The following is an 18745-nucleotide window of genomic DNA, read 5'->3' on the forward strand; positions in this document are numbered from 1 at the left end:
GTAAGATAAACAGGATAATAGGAAGTAAATGGGGTAATGGGTAATAAGGGAGAGGGGTAACTTTTAATTTGATGTTTATTGGAATTAAGAACTCTTAAACAGAAAATTGGATTGAGAAATGTGAAATGTCTTGATGTTTATATGGAAGATACATTCATCCCTCTGTTTCTATCTGGATGACTATCTCAAACTAAATAACATACTTTTCTAAGCGGGTGCATGAGAATTGCTGGTTTTCTCTTTAAGCAAATGGAACTATTTATTTTATTCCAAATACACATTGTTTTAACATGATCTTATGCCTTTAGTTTGAAGGACAAGAAATTAGCCTTGATAGCCATGTGGGCATTTTCATTACGATGAATCCTGGTTATGCTGGTCGGACTGAGCTCCCCGAGTCTGTAAAAGCTTTGTTCAGGCCTGTGGTTGTTATTGTACCAGATCTCCAGCAAATCTGTGAAATCATGCTCTTTTCTGAGGGGTTCCTTATGGCAAAGGTAGGAAGATTTTATTGCTACCCATACCCATGTACACACCAATGTCTGCATTGTTTGGCTGTCACTTACACACTTGTGATTATCTGACTTTAATCTCAAACAGGTCCTTGCCAAAAAGATGACAGTGCTATACAAGCTAGCAAGGGAACAGCTTTCTAAACAACATCATTATGATTTTGGACTGCGGGCCCTTAAGTCAGTATTGGTGATGGCTGGAGAACTGAAAAGAGGATCAGGAGACCTCAGTGAGGTAGATTTGCTGCTTTAGGTACCCTGGGCAGATCATCTTTTTCATTAGGAAGAGGATGTGTTTACACATCTGCTGCAGTTTGTTTGTGTTGGAAAGAGGCACATTGGTGGTGTCATCTGATTTCTCTGTTCTTACTGAGTTTTATCATGCCCTCTGCCAGCAAGATACCATCAGAACTCAAAGTAGGGAAATCTATAGAGAAAGAAGTATTTTATTTCCTGTTAAGTCCAGGATGCAAATAGCCAGATGAGTATTTCTGGATGAATAGCAAAAGATGGTTTTTGAACAGTGAGTGCTCCAGTTAACTATGAAGCTCAAGGAGTACAGTAAACTTACAAATGAAAGGTTTTCACTACTTCATTGCTTTTTATGGCTTTCTGTACATCTATTTGCTATTTGTATATGTATGGTTGTGACATCCAGGTACTTAGGGAAATTTTTAACTCAAATTTCTTCAAAACTTGGAGACAGATGAAGGAAACTCCTCTGTAAAATTATGTACAGATGCACATTGCAGGTTGGCAGGAAATTGGGGTCTAAATGATGCTCTCAAGAGGACCACAGAATGTGGGTATGTTCGCACCCAATAACATTTAATGTTATTTAAACATCAAATCAGGGAAGCTGTGGTCTGAGTCACCCCAGCCATTTGGCATTTGTTTAATATGGTAGAAAAAGGCAGTGTATTACTCTTTGCTATTGGTCTGCTTAATCCTCATGAAATAACCAGTGTTTCCACTAGTAACTGATGCCAAGAAAACATTCTCAAAACTGTACTGAAGTAATAAGGCAATAGCTGTAAGAGGTGTTTGATGTTACTACATATTAGCTAACTGGTTAGCTATTTAGTAAAGATTGATTTTGCTATGTTTTGTCTAGGAAGTTGTACTGATGAGAGCTCTACGAGATATGAATCTTCCTAAATTTGTGTTTGAAGATGTACCTCTCTTCCTTGGCCTAATTTCTGACCTGTTTCCTGGCCTGGATTGCCCTCGAGTCCGCTACCCTAACTTTCATGCTGCTGTAGAACAAGTGCTGGAAGAAGGGGGTTATATTGTTTTACCAGTCCAGGTACAAGAAATATTAATTGCTTGAGTATTTGTTGTAAGCATTAAGCTGCATATGCACTGCTGGAATGGCTCCAGGAAAGCTTGTCTGGTGTAGACCTGCTGATCTTTTCCATAGAAGAATTATGGACAGCAGTCTATTGAATCCATATTTATTTTTTAGGTGGATAAAGTAGTTCAGATGTATGAGACAATGTTAACTCGTCACACTACAATGGTAGTTGGACCTACTGGAGGTGGCAAGTCAGTTGTCATTAATGCTTTGTGCCAGGCCCAAAACAAGTGAGTATAGAATTTGGTGCATGGAAATCAGGTTGTAAGATGGTATAGACTGCATTATTCAGCCCTGTGTAGTCATGACAGGATCAGTAGCTGACCATAATATTTACTTGGGTTAAGAATACAACGTGGTATTGTGTCATTTTAATATTGCTTTTCTTGCTGTATCTTTAGGCTGGGATTATTGACAAAGCTTTACACACTGAACCCTAAAGCTATGAGTGTGATTGAGCTTTATGGGACCCTTGACCCTACCACCCGAGACTGGAGAGATGGAGTCCTGTCAAACATATTTCGGGAGATCAACAGGCCTACTGACAAGAAAGAGCGCAGGTGGGCAGCTAGAAACCAGTGTGATGGGTTTTAGGTACTGATTTTTTAAGCTTTTATTTTATTTTTTAAATATTTGCTACCACTATTTAAAAAACGAACGCTAAATAAATAGAAAGTATCCAGGGGTCTTTCTGCCCTCCGTTCGTTCCTCAGTGAGATGGCTTATAAAAAACGAATGGGAGGCTTCAAAACAGCTGGACTGACGTCACCATTGGTGGCACATCTGAATTCTGAAACATGTTTCAGATTAGTCAGTGCCTCTTGGCTCCTGTATCCGCAGGTACATCCTGTTTGATGGAGACGTGGATGCTCTCTGGGTTGAAAACATGAATTCTGTCATGGATGACAACAAGTTATTGACCCTGGCAAATGGGGAGCGGATTAGACTTCAGTCACACTGTGCTTTGTTGTTTGAGGTAAGTAATTACTGTACTGCTTAATACATGGGAAGGGTCAGAAGTAGATGGGTCTGCAAAGCCTGACAAGCTGGTACTGTAGCTGTTCTTTGTTTAAATGTATGATTATTTTGTATGATTATTTTCTAGGTTGGTGACTTGCAGTATGCATCTCCTGCCACAGTATCCCGCTGTGGAATGGTCTTTGTAGATCCGAAAAATCTAAGATACATGCCCTACTGGCAGAAGTGGGTCCAGAAAAGAGAAAATGAGGTGGGAATTTCTGTACTCGTTCAGAAAGAATTAAATACTGAACTGTAGACAGCTGCAACGGAAAACCTTTGTAAAGGCAGTCTGATTTTCTGACAACAAATCTAATGGCTAGGAATGCAGCAGAGGGCTGAAGACGGTTCCCAGCTTTTCTAACTTCTGATTGTTTCTGAGAACCAAGAAAACAGTTTACCTGGTTGCCAAAGAGCTAACAGTGAGATTGCTTAGGTCCCTGTTTCTTACATTTGGTTTGAAAACTCAAGTCCAAAGGGAATTGAAGACAGCCTAGTTGCCTAGCACCTGATGAATGCAGTTTCTCACCTGCTGACAACCCAGTCCATACAACAGTGTCGCATTTCTTCATGTGACCATACCCTGTCTTTGGTAGAAGTGATCCCTTCAAGAACAGTCATACTTGATCAGCCAGGTATTGGTGGGAAGCTCTTCTGTCAAAAATGTGCTTTCAGGGTTTCTGTGTGCTGAATTATTGTCCTTTTTGTTCCTCAGCAAGAGAGAAATTGTTTGAATCGTCTCTTTGAAAAGTACGTGCCCTGCCTTATTGATATGATTATAGAGGGAATTGTGGATGGCAGACCAGGAGCAAAGCTGAAAACCATTGTTCCTCAAACAGATTTAAATATGGTAAGGAAGAGAGAATAAAAGTTGAAAAAGTTTCTCTAAAAAGAGAAATGGAAAGACGGAGAGTGTAAAAGTCTCCCAAAGAAAGTACAGGAGTGTCTCTGCTGAAATGTCATTTGCTAGTGATAAGCAGTAATAACCAAGAGACAAAAGAAGCAGCCAGTTCCTACCAGTGCTTTTCTACTGACATTAATATACATATCAATAGATCCACCTGCAGGGAGAAATGATCAGCAAACACTCAAACAGCTGAAAACGTATCAAGAGTTTTCACGCATCTAAGTGACAATTCTGTTTAGAGTTTTGCCTTGTTTTATGACAGGTGGTGCAGCTGGCTATGATGCTGGAAGCTCTAATTGTGGTACAGCATGATGATCCTGATGTTCTGGAATGTTTTTTCTTGGAAGCTTTGTACTCCTCCTTAGGTGCTTCTCTTCTTGAAGCTGGGAGAATTAAGTTTGATGAAAGCGTTAAACGTATTTCGTGCTTGTCTACGGTTAATGATGACAACACCCTGGCTAAGCCAGGGGAGCTGCCAGGTAGGATCTTGTCATAATTTATTCTGAATCCCAGTGATTGCTTACATTAGAAAAGTATTAGTTTCCATGAAGGCAGAGCATCGTTCTTCCTTCCAGCTAAGTTATCCTGGCTGCAAAATATGCTTTCTGAAGGACTATCAGTGAAAACTACATAGAGATACTGATGCTAGATGAATCTCAGCTACTCGTCTGTCCTCACAGAACAATAATTTTGTATGCCAAGCTGAAAAGATAAACACTGAAAGGAAAAATAAAATGTGAAAGGAAAGCCAGTGGAAGGTGCTTAAAAAGCAGTAGCATGATCCAAGTGCTGGACTAGGAGAATTTTGGTTGATGTTTTACAGAGTTAAATGACAAGTAAACAGAACACAGTGTTACCCATCTTCGTCCAGAATCTTACCTTGCACTTTTATCTCAATCACATTATTTTCTTATGAAGTATTTCAGTGTCCTAGAAAACTTCCAGTTGCTTAATGGTTTGCAGGTCAGCTGCCAACTTTGTATGACTTTCATTTTGATGCATCTAAAAAGCAGTGGGTACCGTGGATGAATCTTGTTCCTGAATATATTCATAATCCTGAAGTGAGATTTCGTGACATTCTAGGTGAGTGTAAGATAAGATACAGTGAAGATATGCCTGTAATTTATTATGTGCTCCCACTGAGTGCGTGGCACTTAACATGAGACACCCTCTTTCTGTAGTGAAGGTCATCTGCTCAGGTTCAGTTTCTTGTGATAGCACAAATCAATTTCTTGCAATAGTAGTTCAGCAGGAATAGAGTTGATATTTACAGCACTGTGTAATGAAGAAATGAGGGAAGAATAAAAAGCTTGTTTCAGTTAATAAGGCTTATTAGGAGCTATCAATGCCTTTTACAAGCATGCATAGCACCAGATTCAGTCTGATGTACCAGAAACTCTTGGAAAAATGTCAGCTCCATGGTTCAAGTAGATAAAAATTACATTCATAAGGCTATTATTGGTTGTTACTTCAAGAACTGTATAATGGTGACAGTTGCTTTTCACAGTTAAAGACAAATTGAGGCATGTTACTTTATAGTAATGCTTCAGTAAGATCAGGTTAACTTCACTGACACAAATAATTACGTGATCTCTGAAGTTGCTCCAAATGACAGGCTATTCACATAGAAAGAAATTAATCTTGGTAGAGTTCTGGGAGCATGCTTATGATCCAAATAAATCCTGATTATATCCTTGAAATAGGGATTAAATGGAGCTTAACCAGTCTATAACCCTCCTTTATGAAGGTAACTTCTTTTTTAATATATCTATAGGAGAAAAGATCCCAACGATAAAAGATGAAAAGATGGATGAGCAATTAAAAATTTCTTTCCACATTGTTAGTGAGTTGATATTTCAGATCATGTCTTTGTGCAACTGCGTGTTAATAACTTGAGAGGCTGATCCAGCACTATTCTATAAATATAAATCCCCCAGCTGTACTGCATTTTGATTTAACCTGCTGCCCTATTTGTGATCTTTTTCAGTGCCTACAGTGGATACAACACGCACTACTTGGTTACTAGAACAGATGCTAAAAATAAAATGCCCAGTTGTTCTTGTAGGTGAATCGGGTACATCTAAAACAGCAACTACACAAAACTTCCTAAGCAATCTGGACAAAGACCTCTATGTATGTATGAGGCAGCTTGCCTTGTTTGTAAAGCTTCCTTTTCATTCTTTGTATGTTGCATTTGCATTGGAAGGCCTGAATCTGTGGGTAGCAATATTGACTTTGGTAACATGGCTGCAAGCTTCAGACCCAAAGTGCATGATTCATTTGATTATCCTTCAGGAATAAAGACGTTTTATTCTCTTCTAACACATACAGATTCAGTTTTAGAAAGGAAATGTATATTACTGAAGTGCTAAGATTAGAATTACTTTTCCTTGTCATCCATAATTCAACTGAATAAATGGAGAAATGTTTCTTGTATGTGTAATATAAAGAATATTTTTGAATGCTCTAGCTAAAAAAAAAAGAACAGGTAAAAATCCATTCTTATTCATTTCCCCCCCTTTGCAGCTACTGCTAACAATTAACTTCTCTTCTCGTACATCATCATTGGACATTCAGAGAAACCTGGAGGCAAATGTAGAGAAACGAACTAAAGACACTTATGGCCCTCCAGTGGGAAAACGTCTCATTATTTTCATGGATGATATGAATATGCCACGGGTAAGCTGCCAGTAATTTGCAAGGAAGTGTAGAGACACTTGGGGTGGCATTGACATGGTCCCTTCATACTCAGATCAAATGAGATTCATGGTATGTGCATACCTGGATTTCAGCTTAGGACCTTCAGAACAGTGTGATTTGTGTGCAGTAGGGGGTGTTCCTGTCTGTAGTAATATTTGTCCCATATGAAAGAGAGATACTGTTGGGTCATTTGTTTATGCCATTAAAATCATGTTTCTGTGGCCTGATACTGGCTGCAAGTTATGTATTGTAGAAACTATGCTTTTGTCTTTGCAAATGTGGTGAAAGAGTAGATGCACATTTAGTTTACCTTGGAGAAGAGGTGCTTTGCTTGTAGGAGATATTGGAATCAGTGCTAGAGCGTTCTCCTGAATATGGAGCACTATATTTCTACATTTATAGGAATAATTGGCATGCTGATGCACTGTGCTCTAAATATCTTGACTCTTTTTTATCACAAAGGTTGATGAGTATGGCACACAGCAACCCATTGCCCTGTTGAAGCTGCTGCTAGAAAAAGGTTACATGTATGACCGCGGTAAGGAGATGAGCTGTAAATTTCTTCGAGACCTGGGTTTTATTGCTGCCATGGGGAAAGCTGGAGGAGGTCGGAATGAAGTTGACCCTCGATTCATCTCACTCTTCAGTGTTTTTAACATAACTTTTCCTTCTGAGCAGTCACTGAATCTGATCTATGCCTCCATCCTCAAAGGCCACACTGCGGTAATTTCACTGTTTTTAAAGGATTGCTCAACAGGTTTTCTGGTTTTAAATAGGCAGGTATTTCTGTGGTATCACAAGACCTGAAATCCTTCGTTATCAGACTTTCTTATATTTAGAACTTCATGCAAACTTTCCCCTTCCTCTTCTCTTGCTCAATGGGTTTACACTGTTTTGATGAATTCTTGAGTAATATCTAAATATTTAAGTCAGTAGATAATTTATAAACCTGGTGATTTTCATAGGTTGAAACCTGTGAATGATTTGGCTATGGCTCTTGTAACCAAATATACAAAGGTCAGCAAACTCTGCCCTGAATGACAGGAAAAAATGTAGTGTCATGCAGCACACTGCATTACTAGCAAGTAATTTGCAGCAGTTAGAACTATGCAACTATGGAAATTCCAGTCATTGATGTTCTCTTCAGCACTGTGCAAGCTTGGGAATGAAGATGGAGGGTGCCCAAAACATTGAACTGCAGAATGTTCATAGTACACAGGAATAGGAATCTCTGAATATGTTTGCCCTTAGTTATTTGCAATTTACCAGGCAGGTTTAAAAGCTGGAAAGCAGAATATGTTTAATAGCACTGAGTTCTCTCTGGGCAGTCTCATGAAAACACCTCTTTTTTCTCATGTTTGCAGGTATTTAATGAGTCGGTATCAAGCATCTCAGACAAGATTACTGCATGTACTTTGGAGCTTTATAAAATGATTATCTGTGACCTACCCCCTACTCCTTCCAAATTCCATTACATTTTTAACCTGCGGGATCTCTCCAGGGTCTATAATGGACTCGTTCTTACAACTCCAGAGAGGTAAGAAGAGAAAAATTCAGTGGTCCTAAACTTATTTATATTGGGTGACTAAGAGCTAGGATGAGGTAATTTGGTACATGAAATCAGTCACATTTAGCCACAATAAGAAAATGTTCAGGAACATCCTAAATTGTAATCTTGCTTTTAGATAAACACTGATGAATTAGTCTTTCTTAAATAAGATATTCAAAATGCAAGCAAATGAGTTATTATGAAAAGGACAACCCCCAGGAAGAGAGGTAATAAAGTCAATCCAGAGTTTGGTCAGTATGATTAACCATATGGCCTTAGGAATCATGTCAGCTCATTTGGTGCAGTCTGATATTTCGATGTTAATTCAGGTTTCAAACAGTGACCCAGATGGTGAGAGTCTGGAGAAATGAGTGCCTCAGGGTTTTCCATGACAGGCTGATTAATGAAGCAGACAAAGAATTGGTGAGTAATTTCATTTAGTTTTTAGTAGTCACTGGCTATTACTATGGCAACTGATTTGCAACAGCAACATTACCAACTGTTGGACTCGGGTCTGCAGTCAGTCTGCAGACTAGTCCAGCCACTGTATTGCTCCATTAATCTAAAACATGGCTCATGGAGTTCTCTTTTCTAAAATAAAGTGACTATGGCAGACTAAGCAAGTAGGTCTGCTGAAGGAATGGAAAATGTCAGTTTGCCTGTCCAGGAAACGTGTTTAGCAGTGGCACGAGTGAGAGTGAGCAGTGCAGGGGAAAACTCAGGAAATCACTTCAAGTCAGTATTGTACTTTAGGGAGGCTATATCAGAATGTGACTATATGATCAAGTAGGAATAAGAGGGAGAAGATCTGAGTACTTAAACAGTGGATTCACTTTTGGCTGTTGGGCAAATTGGAAAATGCTCTGAAATGTGTCTTAAAACACAAGAGAAAATGATGCCAGGTTTATATCTTGAGAATTAGGGGAGAATTGGGGTAAAGTTTACCTATATGGAAGCAAGTTTCTTCAGAAGTTGCTTAGATGAAAAGAGGTAGATTAAGATGGCTGCACGTTTTTCTGCTTAACACTTTCTTCCTTAACAATCAAAGATACATTTCCAGCTCAATTGTCACAGCTCAGAATATATTGCAGTTTTTCTGTATTTGTACATTCAATCCTACAAGATTTGTGACAAATCTTGGTGGTGAGACATCCTTGAATGCTGAAAAGGAAGGTTTATTTATATAATTTTTACACCAATATATGAGAAGTTGTGTTTTTTTTTTAACAGGCTTCTCTTTTTCTGTCTGGAACTTCTGCAGACTATTGGCTTGAATGGCTCTTAAACTGCCTATTAGATCATTTTAGAAATCATACATAGAACACAATAGGAGGCTGTGGTCTTTAGATCTTCTAGTGACAAGTATCCCCTTGAAATCAGTCAGTATTTGGGCAAGAATCTGCATTATCACCTTCAAGTGTTACTGGATTCAGAATCATCTGCTTGATCATGTTGCCTGACTCATTTCATATCCTTGAAGGTACAAGGTCATATGAAAAACCTGATTGAAGAGCATTTCAAAGATTCCTTGGAGCAAGCCATGAGGGATCCTGTTCTTTTTGGAGATTTCAGAATGGCTCTGAATGAAGGAGAACCTCGTGTTTATGAAGATATCCAAGACTATGATGCAGCAAAAGCTCTCTTTCAGGTAGTGTGCATCAGCTTGGAACTGTGCCTGATTCTGTCTCTGCCTGAGGAATAGGCAGGAGCCTGCCTTAAGCTGTAGGAAACCTGTTCGCTTTCTGTGTGCATATAGTATTTTATGTGCACTGTTACCCATTAGGGGTCTGCAGTAATGAAAATTGAAAATCAGCTACAGAGTCAGCAATGTTTTCCTTATAGTTTATTTTCCCTGAGGCAGGGGAAAGGAATAATTCTGCTAAATGGGTTGTTGTTTTATGAATGTTACTGGTTCAGTGTCTCCTAGTAACATTCTGTCCACCTTTCTCTGCAGGAGATTTTGGAGGAATATAATGAAGTTAATGTTCGCATGAATCTGGTTCTTTTTGATGATGCTTTGGAGCATTTAATCCATGTACATCGCATCATACGGATGGATCAGGGGCATGCCCTGCTCATAGGAGTGGGAGGCTCAGGAAAGCAGTCTCTGACGAGACTGGCTGCCTATACAGCTGGATGTGAGGTTAGTGACCCTGTATCTCTGCAGTGAAAGAAGATAAGGAAGGCAATACTGTGATCAAGATTAAATTGGCTGGGAGAAGGGAAGTCAGTCAAGATAAGACCAGTCTGGCATCTCTTCTCTTTGGAGAAAAAACAGGGTGAGATGATTGCCAGGAGGTCTAAAATGATGAGTGTGGGTGATCTGGGCAGGAAGCTGTCAGTGCCTGAATCTGGGTATTGGCACTGGGGCAGAAACAAGGATGGGTTTGGCACCGAATAACTAATAGTCCCAAACTCCTGCTTTTGCTACTTACTTGTATTACAGCAGCACTCCAGTGCTGCTTGAGGAACCTTGTTGTGATTTATGCTGTAATGTTTTAGATAGGAATGTTCCTCTCTCAGAGATACTTTCAGTATCATACAGAGGCGTGGAAGGGAAGAACAAAAAAGGAGGCTGAACACAAAGCAATTTTGAAAATGTAATCCTGCAGGGGTGTACAAATATCATTTTTAATGTACTGCATAATTTTCCTGATACGTTCACATTTACTGGTGATAGGGGCAAAACCCAAACCCCTGAGCCAGTCTAATTGAAATTCAGTTAGCATCATGTCTTGGTCCATCTGATTGTTCTCAGTAGTTACTGCATTTGTAGGTATTTGAGATCACCTTGAGTCGAGGATACGGAGAAAGTAATTTCCGAGAAGATTTGAAGAGTTTGTACCAGAAGCTGGGTATTGAGAACAAGTCAGTGGTCTTCTTGTTCACAGATGGTCATGTAGCAGAAGAGAGCTTCCTGGAACTCATCAACAACATGTTAACCTCAGGTGACTCAAGCAGCCTCAATTACACTCCATCAATATCTACTTGTGACTCATAATCTCAAATGTACTCTCTATCCATCTATTACTGCTTCACCCTGTGTCCTCTGCTGCTTTAGTTTCACTTTTTGGTACTACCTGAAATGATCTTAGCCTTAGTAATGGCTTTTGAGCATCTTCTTACGGTCATTAATATGTGTCTGGGAAGGCAGTAGGGTTAATTCATGCTGATCATGATGCTGCAGGAGTCAAATTTCTTCTAAGGCTTAGGTATAGCTTCATCTGCACCCTGTTGTCCTATTGGCTTTTGAATAGCTTTCACCTGAACTCTAGCAAGTGCTTATATAGATGTCCTAAAACGTAGTTTTAGCTTTTATTGTATGCAGCAGTTGAAATGAGCAGCAGCTGGCAGTGTGTGACCACCCTCTCTCCAGAAGTTCCTACACAGTCTGATTTGAAAACAGCTGTGTTACATCTCATCTGTTTCCTTGAACTAGTTTTTCCTGTTCCTGGTTTGCTTATGCTATCATAAAGTATCTTACACAATATTTGCCACATGATTGAGAGAAAGAAAATGTGAACTGATGGTTTGGGGAGTTAAAAGCACTCTATTTTCCTGTGACACTTGATGTATGTTGCTGAAACCCAAACAGAAATGAATTGATTCCTCTAAATTGCCTTGCATAATCCTAAATGCTATTTCACTATTTTCCATGGGAGCTTAAGGGAGGGGGAGAATCATAGAGCAATTAATAGGTTCATTCAAACTCCAGAATCGTTTTTGCAGAGCTGGGTTTAAAATTTGTGACTGGTTTCTCATCTGCCCTATCCCCAGCCATATGGTTTTCTCTTACTGGTTGTTCTCACAAGCATTCTCTTGTCCTTATGTTGCAGGAATGGTGCCAGCCCTTTTTCCAGATGATGAAAAAGACAGCATACTAAATCAGATTGGAGATGAAGCTGCTAAAGCTGGCGTGAGCCCAGCTAAAGAGAGCGTCTGGCAATATTTCCTAAACAAATGTGCAAACAACCTTCACATTGTCCTGGGAATGTCCCCAGTTGGGGAAAGTCTGAGAACATGGTGCAGGAATTTCCCAGGTATGAATTGTACACACTGCTTAGTCCCTTCCCTGTGAAATTCAGGTTTGCAGGTAAGAGCAAGTCTTCAGTGGACACTGGGAGACGCCTGGCAGTGAAAGCTAAGCAGAGCATGTTCCATGAATAAGGATTAGCAGTGCCTGTTTCTTTTTTCCAGTTAATAACCACATATCAGTAAGTATTATTGATTAGCATTTACCAGATCAGTTCATTTTCCAGCTGAACAGCTAGAAATCAATTGGTCATCCTCTGAACTGGAAATACACAGCCTAAGTCTGCAGCCTTTTTTCTGCAGTTTACAGAAGAATGTGTGGCATTAAATCCTTGTGAAGTGAGGATGGTGGTAAGAGAAACATTATCCAAAGCCAAGAAAAGGGAATGGTGAGAGGGACACCCACGGAGAGCAAAAACACCTGAGTGACCTGAGGTGCACTTCAGCAGGTGGCTGAAAGGAGGCCTGGGAAACTGAAGATACATGAAAGATGGGTATGGGTGGGAAGCCATTAAAATACCTTGTTGCAGCTTTTGACTGCATCCTGCAGGATGGTATAGCCTAAGGAATAGCACAACGGGGTTGGCAGGACACGGGTGAAAAGTCGGTTGTTTACTATCAAAGTATTGACTTTGTGGTGAATTTTCTTGCTAAGCAGGAATCAGATAAGTTAGATCCTGTAGATTCTTGATGCAAATAAAGTTGAGAACAGGACTGCCTATTAGAGTCTAGTTTTACAAAGGAGTTTTTGACATAATGCTATCCTTTTCTTTTAAGGCCTTGTCAACAGCACTGGTATTGACTGGTTCTTGCCCTGGCCCCCGCAGGCCTTGCATGCAGTTGCACAGTCCTTTGTTGGTATGTAAATTGTCAGTATTTTAAGCTATTAACCCTTTGGATAGCCTAAGAAAGAGATTCTTTACTTTGCAGCTATTGTAAATTTCATGATTTGATTTCCCATTGTGCCTGTTACCCTGAGTCTAATTGGCTACGTGCAAAATCCCAGGCAAAAAATGCTGCTAGGTTGAAGTTTCTCACTTGCTAATCCTTCAAGTTCCCAGCACTGCAGACAGTGTGCCTACCAGGAGGCCCAGGTTCATTTCTGCTGTGATCATGCTTTTTGCCCCTAAAAGCTGACTTTTTTTTGTGCTTAGCTTAGATGTAGATGAGAAAGATGGTAATTGGCATACTCATAAAAAAAATACCAAACCAAAACCCAAACAAACCTTTGAAATTCGTTATTTATTCTGCCCCATTGTAGGAAATAGCTCACGCATCCCATCAGATTGCTCCAAGGCAGTGATTGAGCACATGGTCCTGGTGCATGAATCTGTAGGGGATTTCAGCAAGAGGTTTCTGCAGAAACTGAGACGTACGAACCATGTCACGCCAAAGAATTACCTTGATTTTATCAATACTTATGCAAAATTGCTGGAGGAGAAAAACGAGTTCATTTTGGGTAAGGTTATGTAGATGTTTTGTGCTTTTTATTAAATGATTGAAATACTTTAGAAAGAAAAGAAGTTGTGGTGAGAACCCCACATATGACCCACATCATGCAAAAATTGTTTTCTCAGTACTATCTCAAATGCTGTGCTGGCATTGGCTTTAACATTGGACCAATATTCTGTCTGCATGTGCATGTTCAGACTCTGTCAAATGGTGGGTGCTCTCCTCAAATTCTTCTGTGCATGAACCTGAGCCAGAATCTCCAAACCAGACAATCCTCTGCCTGGGGAGGAGTCCGATTAAACCTAATACCAGCTCAGCCTAGCTCAAAGCTTGACATTCTTCCTCAAGCAGCAGTTCTTATTCATACTTCATTGGGCACTGAAATACGTGAAGAGGACAAAACATGAACGGTGTAATATGGAAAGCGACCTGTGGCACAGGGCCACTGTGTGGCAGCTTAAGAGACATTGACAACATCTTGTGTGGGAGGCTTAGGAAAGGAAAAATCTCTAAGAGTCATTTTCCTTTAATAACCAGGGTTTGTCTTGCTGCAGAGTGCACCTTTAAGCATATTTTCCTTGTCTATTGCTGTGTGCTAGTACATAATCAATGAATCACTATAATTTTTTCCTTTTTTCCTACCTAGCACATTGTAAACGGCTGGATGGGGGCTTAATTAAGCTGAAGGAAGCTGGTGTACAGCTGGTTGAGCTGAACAAGAAACTTGCTGAGCAAGAGATTGTGCTAGCAGAAAAATCAGCTGCTTGTGAGGCTTTGTTACGAGAGATATCAGAAAACACAGAAGTAGGTGGGTGGTTTACAACTACTGCAGTGTTTCACAGGCTAAGCAAGACTCACCTAATCTGGGTTTGGTTGGGTTGGAAAACCCTCTGTGAGCTCCAGCTGCTTTTAGAGGTAACACTTCTGTTCTATCTGTGCTGATCTCGTGTCATGCTAGAAGAGTAGGTCCCCTGTCTTGCTCAAGTTGCCATCTTTGCTGTATATTTGGTCTACAGCACATTACACAACTCAGTACTATGTTTGCCTTCCCTTCCCTTTCCAAGGTGCAGGGTATAACATGGGAAAGAGGCATTAGCAAAACAGGGACCTTCTGATTCAGAAAATTACTATTAAAGGAAAAAACAGAGAGGAACATGGGAGAAAAAGAGATGTGTATGCTGTGTTCCTGACCCCATAATGGAACTGTAGATATTGGCAAGCTAGCACAAAAAGGCACCGAGTTGATGGCGATGCCTGATTTTCAGCCAAAAGAGAATCTATATTGGTATATTAGTATATGTTCTGTATATAGATATATGAATAATCCATTTATGGTCCTGCCTTTACAATTCCTAGCTGAGGAGAAGAAAAAACAGGCTGAAGAGAAAGCTGTGGAGATGGAGGAACAGAATAAGATTATTGCTGTGGAGAAGGCAGCTGCTGAGTCAGCTTTGGCTGAAGTTATACCTATTTTAGATGCTGCCAAACTGGAGCTTCAGAAGCTTGACAAGTCTGATGTTACTGAGATCAGGTGACTCATTTGGATGTACAGTAGCATAAGTTCCTGGAAATTCACTGAGAGACCCTTATTTGCAGGGTCTGAGCCTTGGCCTCACGTTCGTCACCTGCATGTGAAGGTTGGGACATCAGTTGTCCAGGTGCTGAGGTCACAACCTAATCCTCTGATTCCTAGCCCAGGACTTCCTCTCAAACCTGTTCTTCCAGTTCTTTGGTGTCTTTCCCATATTTCTCTACCCAGTGTCTGAGGCACTAGAAACTGCTATGGCTTTTGCCTGAGCAGTGGCTGCCAACCCCCCTCATTTATCCTCTGTGTTTATTCTGTGTGAATAGGAACACATACCAGTTACTTTTCAGGGATGCTTTGATAGCATGAAAAGGTATTTCTGTGCTGAATTAACTTCTCCCTGTGTTTTTATAATACAGCTGGTATTTGGGGATAGATGTAAAAGCACATCTAGTACCTGGCTCTCCCTGAAATAGCAACAACTCTTCCTTCCCTGTCACATTTGTTTAGCTTTATTTCTCTCTTAGAGCTCTGGATTCTTCCTGTACTGCTTCTCCTGGTGGACAGCTGCTTCACCACCCTAGGGAAGAATATAATGGCTCAGGATTTTAGGCCTTCCACTGTTGAAATCCTTCAGAATTTCATCGATCAAATTGTCTGAATGCAGGAATCTGTTCTGAGCTTTTGACTAGTTAATGATTTCTTGTGTGGCCTGGGTTCTCTCTTTCACTTTGTGTAAGTTGTCTTACGTATAGCTCTTGTATTGCAATGACTCTGTTAACTGGAAGCACCCATGTCTGGCATCAGATGCTTTGTCTCCTTTTTCTCTTCCACTGTCTCTTTCATCTGTTTTCTAGATCCTTTGCAAAACCCCCTGTCCAGGTGCAGGCTGTTTTGGAATGTGTTCTTATAATAAGAGGTTACAAAGAATTGAACTGGAAAACAGCCAAAGGAATGATGTCTGAGGCAAATTTTCTGCGATCCCTGATGGAGCTAGATTTTGATGGAATTACACAGAGCCAAGTGAAAGCTGTCCGAGGTAAATTACTGACTTGGAATGAACTTTGGATCTTGTTCACATGATTAGCCATGTCAGTGGCAATCCTTCCAGTGTTGTTTGGGAGGGTGGGATTCGCTCTGTGCAAAGGGACAGCACTGTCTGCAATGTTGCAGGTGTTGCACTGTTGGGATGACTGCAGTTCTCAGAGTTCGAAGACTTTCTGTTGTGGTTACATCCAGTTTATACCTTAGCTAGGGTCTTACACGCTCTGGTTTACAGCAGGCAAGAAACAAACAGGATGGGCAGCTGAGCAGGCCTGCTGTCTGACTTTGTGGACTTAGTAGAATTACGACTTTGTCTAAAGTGGCAGTTAAAATGTGGTAAATACAGAGTGGAAAGATCAGCTCTATCTAAAGCTTATGGGCCAGACTTTGCACATGCTCACAAGGGTGTGATCCAGAGCAGTTCTACAAAGAGGGGCATTTTGCTCTTTGAAAAATATTGCATCTGACTGCTGCAGATTAAAAACCCCACGATCCTCAGACTTGCTGAACAACTCCTGGATGCACTCCTTTCATGGAGAAAGAACTTGAGCAATCACTGGCAATTTTGTGCTTGTATTGCCACAGCCCTGTAACTTCATCTTAAGGTCAGAGTCTCTTTAATATTCTAGCAAATATTTCTTACTGTCTGTTACAGCATTGCTTGATATCACTCATAGGGAAAGTGGATTTTCTGAGGATTTCTACACTATAATTCAACTCACTTGGAGTATTTTTGTGGCTTTAGGTGTGTTAAAGAGTCTTAATACTACCTTCAGTGACATGGAACAAGTTAGCAGAGCAGGACTGGGGATGTTAAAGTTTGTTGATGCTGTGATGAGCTACTGTGATGTAGTTAAAGAAGTCAAGCCAAAGAGAGAAAAGGTAAAGTGTGTGGAGTCGAACTCAGAGGAGAATGAAGCATGATGCTCTTGTGAAAAATAATACAATTTCTCAGACTGCCTTTTCTTTGAAGTGTTTAAAAAGAGGTGTTTAGGAGACCTATTGCAGTAGGAGTGAGGCTGGTACTCAGTTATAAATTACTGTGTTTGTTGTGTCATGATGCTGGGACATGGTTTCCCATCCATGCCACTGCTTGAAGGAGGAGGGAAGAACATGTTCATTTGGAATTTCATGATTTAACATAATTTAACACAGTTTAGAGCTGCCTGTTGAAAATAGACTTCAAAACACATGGTGTTTGAACAGAGCAGAGCTCAGTAGTACACAACATCCATGTCCCTTAAGCAGACTGTTTGATTTTTTAGGCTGACTGGGAAGTCAGCTGTATTGTCAAAGGAAATCTAATGTCCAACAGATGATGCTGGGAAACTTTCTTCAAGAAAAGGTTGCATACAAGTGACTACTGAGAAAGTATATTCACTAGATGATGAGCCTGACTAGTTTTTGAGGCCTTAATACTGTCGTTACTAAGCAGACAAACCTCCCCTTTTGTTACAGGATGACAGTCCCACTGGCCTCCAATGTCAACAGGACTGTCACATGCTTTAATATACCTTGTGGGTACAAAACTCTTAAGAGATTTATCTGCTTTGGAACTGTAGTATCGGACCTTGATGTGTATGTTTGTGATAGGGAGAGGTGAGTGAGAGACAGTGCCAGTTATTTGGGTTTACACTGTTTACTACCAGGACACTTTGAAATATATGAAATAGGCAAAAGAAAGCTGAGAACTTCAGACTTCTCTCCAAAGCCCTTCTTTCCTCTGATACTCTTATGTTTCTTCCTCATGTAATTCAGGTGGCTAGGCTAGAACGAAACTATTTCGTAAGTAAGCGGGAACTGGAAAGCATAAAGGCAGAGTTGACCAGAATTCAGGAGGAACTTAAAGCTTTGGGGGACAAATACCAAGCGGCAATAACTGAAAAGCAACAGTTACAAGAAGAGGCAGAGATTATGCAGAGAAGACTATATGCTGCTGGCAAGCTCATCGCTGGCTTGGGATCTGAGAACGAGAGGTAAGTCTGCATTCAGAGAGGAAGATTTTGACATCAGAGGGTCATATGCCAGGGATAAAACTGACTCAGACTGAGATGTTTGTTCCTGAGAACAGCTAATATCTGTTCTAAGCTAAACTCAATTAGTTTTTGAAAAATAATAACAGTGTTTGGTGTGGAAGAAGATGAATTCAGATTAAAAGGAAGAAGGTGCAGATCAATTCAGTGTCTGCGGCCATCATAACAGTGAGAGAACAATTGACTAAATTTGGGGGTCTGTCTCAACCTACATCTAAAGAGGCAGCAGCTGCAAGTTCTGCACATAAACCCCATCTGCAGGTACAAACTGACCCAGGATCCCTTATAATTCAGGTGGAAAAAGGAATATGAGGACTATGAAATACGTAAGGTGAAGTTGCTTGGAGACTGTCTACTCTGTGCTGCCTTTCTGAGCTACGAAGGAGCGTTTAGCTGGGATTTTCGTAATGAAATGGTGTATCAAGTGTGGCAAGACGATATTCGCTCACGAGAGATTCCTCTCAGTCAACCATTTAAGTTAGAAAGCCTCCTGACTAACGAGGTGGAGGTTAGCAGGTATGTCCTGACAAGAAACCCACCGACCACTGCATGTGACATTGTGAAGTGGGAGTCTGGCTCTGAATCTGTAGCATAGACTTGGCATTGTGGGTGGAGGGGCA

General features: G+C 40.5%; 1 protein-coding gene across 6 annotated transcripts in view; it reads left to right on the forward strand.

Moving 5' to 3' along the window:
- Positions 1-18745, forward strand: part of DNAH10 (dynein axonemal heavy chain 10) — a 54161-nt gene that overhangs the window by 22884 nt on the left and 12532 nt on the right. For all 6 annotated transcript variants that reach the window (XR_009965883.1, XR_009965884.1, XR_009965885.1 and 3 more), the window contains exons 34-60: positions 309-497; positions 601-747; positions 1627-1818; positions 1978-2096; positions 2268-2426; positions 2707-2842; positions 2972-3094; positions 3599-3733; positions 4053-4269; positions 4754-4873; positions 5778-5923; positions 6317-6469; positions 6953-7213; positions 7855-8027; positions 8369-8462; positions 9520-9687; positions 9994-10182; positions 10816-10987; positions 11876-12079; positions 12849-12929; positions 13333-13530; positions 14170-14331; positions 14880-15054; positions 15906-16087; positions 16838-16974; positions 17851-18068; positions 18420-18641. Coding sequence is in view for 3 of the 6 variants with exons in the window: in XM_062624137.1 (XP_062480121.1) it covers positions 309-497; positions 601-747; positions 1627-1818; positions 1978-2096; positions 2268-2426; positions 2707-2842; positions 2972-3094; positions 3599-3733; positions 4053-4269; positions 4754-4873; positions 5778-5923; positions 6317-6469; positions 6953-7213; positions 7855-8027; positions 8369-8462; positions 9520-9687; positions 9994-10182; positions 10816-10987; positions 11876-12079; positions 12849-12929; positions 13333-13530; positions 14170-14331; positions 14880-15054; positions 15906-16087; positions 16838-16974; positions 17851-18068; positions 18420-18641 (4472 nt within the window). In the remaining 3 variants the exon portion in view is untranslated. The remainder of the gene's footprint in view (positions 1-308; positions 498-600; positions 748-1626; positions 1819-1977; positions 2097-2267; positions 2427-2706; positions 2843-2971; positions 3095-3598; positions 3734-4052; positions 4270-4753; positions 4874-5777; positions 5924-6316; positions 6470-6952; positions 7214-7854; positions 8028-8368; positions 8463-9519; positions 9688-9993; positions 10183-10815; positions 10988-11875; positions 12080-12848; positions 12930-13332; positions 13531-14169; positions 14332-14879; positions 15055-15905; positions 16088-16837; positions 16975-17850; positions 18069-18419; positions 18642-18745) is intronic.

Source organism: Pezoporus occidentalis, unplaced genomic scaffold (genome assembly GCF_034315485.1).
Source record: "Pezoporus occidentalis ecotype Australia unplaced genomic scaffold, CSIRO_AGI_Poc_V1 ctg262, whole genome shotgun sequence".
NCBI classification, from domain to species: Eukaryota; Metazoa; Chordata; class Aves; order Psittaciformes; family Psittacidae; genus Pezoporus; species Pezoporus occidentalis.